The sequence below is a fragment of the Cynoglossus semilaevis genome, chromosome 1, assembly GCF_000523025.1.
Source record: "Cynoglossus semilaevis isolate Cse_v1.0 chromosome 1, Cse_v1.0, whole genome shotgun sequence".
Classification (NCBI taxonomy): domain Eukaryota; kingdom Metazoa; phylum Chordata; class Actinopteri; order Pleuronectiformes; family Cynoglossidae; genus Cynoglossus; species Cynoglossus semilaevis.
Window position 1 is genome coordinate 15,223,115 of NC_024307.1, and position 9,702 is coordinate 15,232,816.

The window sequence follows — 9,702 nt, forward strand, 5'->3', positions numbered from 1 at the left end:
GCTGTGAGTCGTGAGTGTGACCTGAAGTTGAAGCCTCCACAGTGGATTGAGTCTCATGAAACAAAACAAAAAATATTTTCAAGTATGTGTGTGTGTGGTCTGGACTGTGTTTTAGAAGTGAGTGGACAGTGGAATTGTTGGATGTACAATGTGTGTCATACTGAACTGGTGTTAAAATGTGTCAAATAGTTTGATCCAAAATCATTTAACAACTTAATTAACAGTATTTACACAACGCTGAGAAAATGGACCTGAAGTCAAATTTGGTCCTTAATAAGTCGATTCAGATTCTGTTTGTTGAATTTTTTTTAGTTTGATTTTTTTTAAAGTATAACAAAGTTGTGTTTGTAATTCCATATCTCAGGTGTGTTGGCAAGTTTGACCTTTGTTTTCTGTAGTAATCGTAGAATCTTCATACAAACTCTGCTGCCTCTAAAGAAAACAAATCACAGATATTGGGAGTAATTGCCATTAAAATAGGAACTGTTTGTCCAGGTTCTCATGTTTGCAGTTGATCCAGGTCAGTGACTAATGAGACACAGGTCAACAGCAGCAGATCTGCTGCTGGAGACAGTAATCCCTGCTGCTCTTTTTAGAAGACGCAGCCAAATGTGACTTGTTTTGCAAAGCGTCCTGGGTGACAAATGTTTAATTCCCACACAAACCAAGAACTTCACCACCTCACTGACTCCACACTGATACTGACGTGGGATTGGAACCGATGGAAACTGGTTAGAAAACAAAAGAGGAGTCTGAGAATGCTGGGTATTGTGTCTTTTTCTCTGTCATTCTGTGTGTGTGTGTGTGTGTGTGTGTGTGCAGGCTGGAAACAATGCCAGCCTTTCTCAGTCTTGTGTCCATTGTGCCTGGAATGTCTTGGGTCGAGTCTGGGTTGGAGACGAAGTCAAAGGTTGTCATTCAAACCCTTGAAACCTGTCATTGTCATTTTCTCTCTGCCTGTCCCTGTGTTTTCTTTACACTGCTGTTTGATGGATACTCACTGTGCTGTGAAAACACACTGGCCAAGGTCTGTTTGGCTGCTGGAAATCCTTGACACTGCTTGAATTTGTTTGTTGGATTTTCAAGGATTCGTAAATACTTGGTTGTTGCCTAAAGTGCTTGAAAATGGCAGCTGTTGTTGGTCTGCAGAAACATTGTCTTCTGAAATGCAACACTTTTAAAATGCAGAATTAAAATAAGTTGGAATTATTATTTTTTTTAATTTGATTCTGTGCTTTGTTTCTGAATGACGGCAATGTAACACAACAGTACTTTAAATGTAGTACAGACGTTAACAGTTTTCTGAAGAGAGGCTGTGAATGCTAAAAATGCTAACTTTTCCCCCAAGTAACTGCGTAAAAAAAAGCCAGAAATAGACGACACACAGTTCTCAGCTACAGATCTTTTAAACCAAAAGCTTTTACGACAATCATCAGTAGAGGGTTAGCTAAAAGATCACTTACTGTATTTACTGTTGACACTAAGTAGCTCTAGCATCTAGCCAACACGGCCTGATAGCTAGCATGTCATACAGTTCATAACAAGTTAGCAAAGAAAGCACAATGGCCAGAAGTCCAACTAACTGACTTGACAAAAAGTTTTTTTTTAAAAAATGATCCTTGAAAGGTGTTTGAAAGGTGTTTGACTTTGTCCAGGAAGAGACATGGACTGTAAACCTTTGTGTTTATTTAGAAACGTCTGTGGGTGTTTGTCTATGGTTCCCCCTGTGGCCACTGTTGTTCCTGCTGTTCTCCTAATACAGGCTCAACCAAGGGTCAGGTTCCATACCAAGGTCACTTCCTGAATCTTTAGAACTGAACCACAGAGGATGTTGATGTGTTGACGTCACCTCTCTGAGCTTTTCTCCATTCACTCACTTCACTCCATTCACTCACTTCACTCTCCTCCTCAGTCACACATGTAAAAAAAAAACAAAAAAAAACTCTGCTGCTGGACCACATTCAACGGCCCGGTTTAATGCCCTTGAATAATTAAGGAGTGATGTCACTGCTACCACCAGCAGCAGCAGCCTCAGCAGCAGCCCCAGCAGCAGCAGCCTCAGCCGCAGCAGCCGCCTCAGCAACAGCAGCAGCAGCAGCCCCAGCAGCAGCAGCAGCAGCCTCAGCCGCAGCAGCCGCCTCAGCAACAGCAGCAGCAGCAGCCCCAGCAGCAGCAGCCTCAGCAGTGTTTGCGGGATGATAAATGACGGTCCTGCAGACTTTGAGGGAAGTGATGCCAAGATGTGGCTGAAAAAGAAACTTCTCGTTTCTCTTGATTCAGTGACAGTGTCTGAATAATCGTGACAGGCTTGTTAAACCACTGCTCTCCTCCTCGTCTCCTCCTCCTTTTCCTTCTCCTTGTCCTGCATCTAACACTTGAAATCCCAAACAATGCCCCCCCCCCACTCCAGGGGTACCCCAGAGAGGGGCAGGACTTAGCCCAGAGTGCCATAAACCCCTGGGTGCTGAACTGACTGTTTGTGATCTTGTGCCAAAGTTTCTTCTTTTTGTCCTTTTTACAGGATTCTTTAACATGTTCTTGTTTCTCATTGATTGATCTGCGACTCAGGGCTAATATAGAAGTGGATAGATGTGTTCAGTGTTCAAAATGTTTTTGTAAAGCAAAGTAAGAAGCTTTTTGGAAAGGAAACTGTTCTAGAGTCAGCAAATCTCATATCCTTGGGCGACATTAGGCCAAAAATAGACCTTTAGTTCTGTGAGAAGGAAAAAGGAATTTTCTAGAAAAAAGGAGTTTTTCCATTTTCCTCACATACACTGTGTGTATATATAGATAAACTATAAACTACTATTAAATACAGATAGTTCTAAGACAGTGATATTGTTATTATTTCATATGTTTCATGGCCAAGTCGTGGTAGCAGCTAGCTTTCCAGTGCTAAGCTAATGTGCTAATGGCTGCAGTCCTGACAGAGAATTTACACGTGATTTAAAAAGTCCTTTATTTCTCCTGAAATGGTGAAACTTACAGTGCAGTGAATTTACTCAGAGGGTAATTTGAATGTTGGAATAAACTGAGATTGGAGGAATAAACACAGGTAATTATCCCCAGCTGTGGTCTGGTTAGCATTGGGCCGGGGCTTGGCCTACTTTCCACTGCTGGATGAAGCAGAAGAGCAACAGATGTCAGCTTCATGACCGACGTGTAGTCAGTTCAAGGAAAATATTGTCGTGCATGTGTCTTAAATTATTGATGAAGAGTTTGAAGAGATTTTTGGGTTTAACGTCAAAAGTAATAAAGTAATAACAAAGTTAATCAAAAAGGTTCTACAGAACAAATATTGTTGCTAGTGGACGTTAGCACATTCCTCAAAAATAAAAATACAGAAATAAAGCTGTTAAATGTTCAACTTTTCTCCGTTCTCAGTTGCCACAGATTTTTCCACTGATTATTATTATCGTAGCAAACGTGTCCTAGATGTTCTCACACCTGAAGAATGAGACCCAGCGTTGACTTCTGGGACTCAGGTCTGACATGAACCTCAGTGCCCTCTGCCTGCTCTCACTTCATAACCCGCTCCGTGAAAATATTTGCTTGGAAACAGTCACAGCAGCAGCAGCTCTGAGGTCAGGGGTCTGCAGGAGGTTCCCTCAGCTGTTCAGTGATTATAAAAACAAACGTGACCAGAATGTTGTTTGTTATTGCCTTATTTGCTGTTGCACCTTTAAAGAAAGCCTGACAGAGCGTCTGAAGTGAACTCTTGTTTCTGCAGGTTGTGCAGTCTGACTCTGAAGAAGCTGGTGGTGATGAGGGAGCTGGATAAAGAGCTGATCTCTGTGGTCATTGCTGTTAAAATTCAGGTATGTTTGTAGACACAACAGGGCAGACACGCTTCAACCTGTCACTCCAAAACACCCAAACACTCACAGTTCACTGCCTGAGGTGGAGTTTATAATATCCAGACACAGAGTAGTCAGGTTTGTAATGGTGAAATTGGTGTTTGGGACATTTAATCAAAACTCTTAATCAAATAAGTCGTCTTTCTAGTTTAGTTTTAGCTCCAGAGCTAATGTGTGGCTACTTTTCTATGTATTTTTGGCTAAGTTTGAGCTAATTATGAGCTGACACTGGGATATTTATCTGATATTCATTTAATAATATTTGGTCAATTTGAACCCCGTAAATGAACTTTTTGCTCATTTCTAACACCTGAACATCATTATTTATACTGTGTGTCATATTAGTTGTTTTGCATTGGTTTATTTATCTTTATGCTGACTTTTAACTATGGAGCTCTGCAGCTCTCCTTTGTCAAAGGTTAATCTTAAAATATTTTTGCTGACTTCCTGGGAAACTGAGAGCTATTTTGAGACATGCGTGTATTGGTTAACTTCCTCTCACCGTATCCAGGTTACCTCTGTGTTTTTATTTCTCTTTAAATAATAATGAATAACAGCTTTAATGATTGTCGTCAAACACTTTTACGTTTATTTTTGATAAATAATAATAAGAAATGGAATAAATGTATTGTACTGGCAGAGTTTTAATTGTTTTGATCAAGCTAACTAGCTTAGATAATCCTAGACGCTAGACGAAGATTTGGGTTAACATGAAATAATGTTATATATTTATATAACATTTATATTTATATAAATAATGTTTTATATATATATATATATAATATAGTAATATTAGACTTGAACTAAATGCCGTTTCCTGGGTAGACGTCAGTGTAACGTTTGAACCACTGTCACAGTGAGGACTTTAAGCTCCCTGGTGTTTGATCCAAGACTATAACTGTGCTAAAACATGTGAAAACACACACTGTGTGTTTTAAAACGTGCTGGATCCTGTTGAATAATGGATGTTCTGCAGCAGAAATACTGACTCCATTACACAGAGGGAAAAACATGAGAAGCTGCAGATGAGAAAAACTCAGAATGTTGTGGGTCTGTCTGTTAATTTATTTGATTTCATTTCCAGGGCTCCAAACGGATCCTCAGGTCCCATGAGATAGTGCTGCCACCCAGTGGGTCAGTGGAGACAGAATTGGCTCTGAACTTCTCACTGCAGGTGCAGACACAGCCCTTTTTGCACGTGGGGACCTGAATGGGTTAACTCACAGGTTTGATGTGGGATACTGCTAATACAGGACTATTATTATTAAACTAATGATATGGCACTATTGTACATTTGAGAACTACAGCTTGATATTCCATTTCTTCTTCTTTAATCTGGGCTAAGTTTGCTTCATTTTCTGGCCAAACCAGCTGCTGCATGGTCTCACAATGAAGTTGTTTGTGTTTAATATCACTTGTTTTTCTTTCCTCCTTGTTTTTTTTGGGCTGCTCCTCAAGTATCCTCACTTTTTAAAGCGAGAAGGAAACAAGCTGCAGATCATGCTCCAGAGGAGAAAGAGATACAAGAACAGAACCATCCTGGGCTACAAAACTCTGGCTGTCGGGTCTATTGACATGGCAGAGGTGAGCGGGGTCAGGGTCATGTTTAGGGTCACTGGTTTAGTTGGGTTTACTTCAGTTTAGTATTTTATTTTTCTTAAATGTATCATCTGAAACTAAAACTTTTATGTCTTAGAAATATAGTCAATAATTAGCTTAGCAAATTAATGTAATTTATATTTATATTTATATTTACAACCTCTTCTAATATATGTCTATTATTTAAATATAAACTAACAACTTGCAACTAATTTTAATGTTGATTTTTACTCTGAAAGTTTGACTTTAAATACTCATATTAAGTGTTCTTTAGTATTAACATGATTCATTTATATGTACATGCAGTGTTTGTGTGTCAAACCACAGCCCTAATTACCAAAGGTCAAACTTACTGGATAAAAATATTGGAAGTCAGTAAAAAGAGACTATTGTTGATGTGTTTCTGCTGCTGCTCCCTGTGGTTTGTGGTCTGCAACACCTCTTGAGAAATGTTCTTCTTGTTGTTTATGTTCTTTTGTAACCAGAGTCATTTAAAATTGCAAGGTCACTGTTATTTCTTATCATTGGAAAACCCTTCTAAAATGAATGTGAATTTTAAAATAAAACGTTTTTAATGTCGTTAAAATACCTTATATTTTTGGTGAAAGAGCAGAATTTTTGCGCCTTGTAAAATGAACAGGCAGAGAAATGAGCTGGGCTCAACATTTTTCCTCCTCCTTCTCCTCCTCCTCCACCTCCTCTCAGGTGATGCAGCATCCGACGGAGGGAGGTCAGGTCCTGCCTCTCTGCAGTAACACGAAGGACATGCTGGGGAAGGTGGCAGAAATCTGGATCTTCTCCCTGTCCAGTCAGCCCATCGACCACGAGGAGGCAGCTCTGCAGGGAGGACAGAAGATCAAGTGTTCTGGTACGGACGCTCATTATCGCTGCCTGGGGTCAGAGGTTAAAGCAGCAGGAAGTGGTCATTATCAGCTCATGTCTAAACGTGACGGAACAGAGAGAAGAGATCAGCAGAAATCTCTGTGTGTGTGTGTGTGTGTGTGTGTGTGTGACTGCCTGTGTGTATTAATAAGATGGCTTCATGTCAAAATCAGAGGACGACTGAAATATTCATGACCAGTTTTATCCGTGGCTCTACTCCCCTTCAGATAACTACTCAGAGGAGGAGTACGAGAGTTTCTCCTCAGAGCAGGAGGCCAGTGATGACGCTGTGCAGGGACAGGTGAGTGTGAGGACGAGATGCCAAGGACTGAAATACTTGGCTGTGACATGAGATTAAATTGGTTTCTTCTGCCCAACAATCCACTAATGCCATCATGTAAAATCATCATTGGTCTTTGATCAGGAAGCTGCTTTTTAGAGCCAGCTAACGTTAGCAATTGAAGGTCAAGCTTTAGCCACTTTTAGCTTTTTTTCTCTGACTTACTTTAGTAATATTTCTCCAATAAGTGCTGCCTTTTCTGTTTTGACCAAACTTGTTGATTTTGTGATGAGGTTTTCGTGTTTTTTGTCTTTTGTTTTCCTTTTTGTAAGCTAAAGCTAAGTTTATGACATGCTATGTTGGCTAGCTCTAGTCATTAGCTGCATTTGATATAGTTTAGCTTTTATCATAACCTTTAAGTTTTTTTATTATTCTATACATTTCTTTGTTGTTTCATTACTATTTTTATTTTTTCTAAACTGTTTGCTTATTATGTTAAATTTGGTGAATTATTTTGAATTTTTGATTTTTTTTCAAAACTGTTTGCTAATTATGTTAAATTTGGTGAATTATTTTGGATGAGGTAAATGGCTAGCCCATTTATTAGCATTATTTTTGTTCAGCTTTTCTTTTTTCAAACTACCTTACAATAATTCTTGGCTTCATGTTAACTTTTATTTTATTTCTCTGCCAACTTGTCTCAGTTTCCAAGATATTTCCTTATTTTTAAGAATGTTTTGGACTCACTGTTGGCTTGTTTGGACATTTGTGGACCACCTCTAAACAGGTGTACTAATATTCTAGTTTTTGTTTAAGCTTTTATCGTAACGTAGCTAATTTTAAATTACATTTTGACAAGATTTTAGCCACAGTACATACCCTGGTCTGACCCTGTTCTGATTCTGTTCTCTTTTTTTGACATTTTTAGGATCTTGAGGATGATGAATACGACGTCAGGAAGCCAAAGAAGCAGAGAAGGTCGATCGTGAGAACGCCCTCTATCACCAGAGTAAGAAAGGACAAATATGTAGTAATTATTTCTAAGTTAAATGATCATCTAAAATGCAAATATGACAAATGTAGGCAACATTATAGTTTCTTGAACTCCACAGTTTCTTGTTTAAATGCCTTACAACAATTTTGATGGATATTCTCAAATATGCTCATGTGCAGCTCTGATGTATGGAGCTTTAGGAGGGAACCGGCTCTAATCTGTGATTTGTTAGTTCGACACTCGTAAAACCTTCAAAAATCAAGATTGACTTTATTGCCATTTCTCACACAGACCAGTGAAGCAGTAATTGTCAGCGTAGCTCATGTCAGAGCAGAAAACCTTAAATGCTTGTGACCATGACAGACTGTAAATCTCTCCTGCAGTTTACTCCTGCTTTTATTAGCCATTCTTGTCTGATCACTGTTGATATATACATATATATATATATATATATCAGGTTAGAGCGTCAAACACTAACTCCTTCATGATGATGGTTAAAGGTTTGTGTGTCAAATTTTTGTTCTAATTAATTGTAAGCCAGTGTGGGTTAATCACAATTAATTATTATTAATTGTGGTGAAACAGAATTCCTAAATATGACAAAGTTTTATATATATATATATATATTAATTGCTGGAACAGGAAGACAAATAACAGCAGGTAAATATGGAACGTTTTTATTTGTGACAAAATGATGGAAGTTTAGCTAGCTAAGTTTAGCTTCACTTGGTTGGTGCATAGTAGTCATCTGTTTATCTTAAGAGTTTCCCTCAAAATTTGAATTCATTTCAAAAATACTTATTACTCCACAGTCAGTTTGTCAGCTGTAGATTTACTGCCTGCGCCTGTTGAGGCCCCAGGAAGTTACAGCCTCATGAATGGACTGAAACTAAAACTAGCCATGTTGTAAAATGCATTTCTAATTTGCTGCACACTATTTTCTGCTTTAATGAGTACGAAGAAAATTCCTATTAGTTTTTATAAACACAAAGGAAGCAGCCCTCTCCAACCGTCCTCCCCTGCAGGGGGTGCTACAAACCCTGTTAGTTTACAGGCTAGGGCAAGGTTCTCCAGTCCATCAAAGCTCCACGTTCACTCCCATAATTCCACCTGAAACAGAACATGTTTGAGGACAGATTCCGTATATATTCACAGCTTTATTCTCAGGTGTGAGGCAGCAGGCGTTTCCACTGAATGCTTTAAATGCACTTTTCTGACAGCGAAACATTTGCATGAAAGTGTTAACATTAAATGAAGATGGAAAAGTAGGCGTGTGACTGAAATGCAAATGTGATTACTTTCGGTGCGTCAGCAGCTGTTCCAGGGAATCGCTCTTACTCGTGTTTTGCACAAAGTGTTTGTCGTTCAAAATAAGTCCAGATGTTTGAGGTTTTTCACAGCAGGATTTTCCATTTTCCACCTCAGCGAGTTCAACCTCTGTTGGTTAATGGACTCATACATAAACACCTCCTTGTCAGAGGGAACCAGAGATGTTTTTATGATTATGTCCCCGGGATCATATGACTTTTATTGAGCAGCACTGGCAAGTGTGTGTGTGTGTGATGAAGCCTAGGAGCCAGGGAGCAGATGAAGCATGATGCAGCATGAATATTGATTTGACATGAACACACACACACAGAGCCACATCGATCTGCAGCCTGTTCTGCAAATGTATCTGCTGCCGGTAAAAATCACCAACGTGGAGGAGCTGCAGCATCGACTGCTGGACTGAACTCTAACTGGGTCACATGTACAGTTGATGTTCCCTGATGTGTGTGTGTGTGTGTGTGTTTACCTTCTGTGTTTTAGCAGCAGAACTTTAAGCAGCGAGTGGTGGCTCTGCTGAAGAGGTTCAGGGTTTCTGACGAGGTTGGTGTTTTCTCCAGATATCTCAACCTGCTCCTCCTGCTCCTTTCTCCTCTCAATTACATGTGTTTGTTTGCTCCTGCGAAGGTCTTGGACTCAGAGCAGGATCCTGCAGAGCCGCCTCATGAGGTGGAGGAAGAAGACCTGGACCTGGACAGTGTGGAGTTTGAGAATCCCAGTGACAGTGGTCCAGAGCTGGACGATGACGACAGTGTCCTCAGTAC

At 39.6% G+C, this 9,702-nt stretch overlaps 1 protein-coding gene across 1 annotated transcript in view; it reads left to right on the top strand.

Moving 5' to 3' along the window:
- The window catches only part of pacs2 (phosphofurin acidic cluster sorting protein 2), a 55,995-nt gene that overhangs the window by 32,434 nt on the left and 13,859 nt on the right, over window positions 1-9,702 (top strand). The window contains exons 2-9 of the mRNA XM_008313215.3: window positions 3,731-3,818; window positions 4,942-5,031; window positions 5,316-5,441; window positions 6,162-6,324; window positions 6,566-6,639; window positions 7,547-7,627; window positions 9,422-9,481; window positions 9,566-9,702. The exon at window positions 9,566-9,702 is cut by the window's right edge and continues 11 nt beyond it. Coding sequence (XP_008311437.1) covers window positions 3,731-3,818; window positions 4,942-5,031; window positions 5,316-5,441; window positions 6,162-6,324; window positions 6,566-6,639; window positions 7,547-7,627; window positions 9,422-9,481; window positions 9,566-9,702 — 819 coding nt within the window. The remainder of the gene's footprint in view (window positions 1-3,730; window positions 3,819-4,941; window positions 5,032-5,315; window positions 5,442-6,161; window positions 6,325-6,565; window positions 6,640-7,546; window positions 7,628-9,421; window positions 9,482-9,565) is intronic.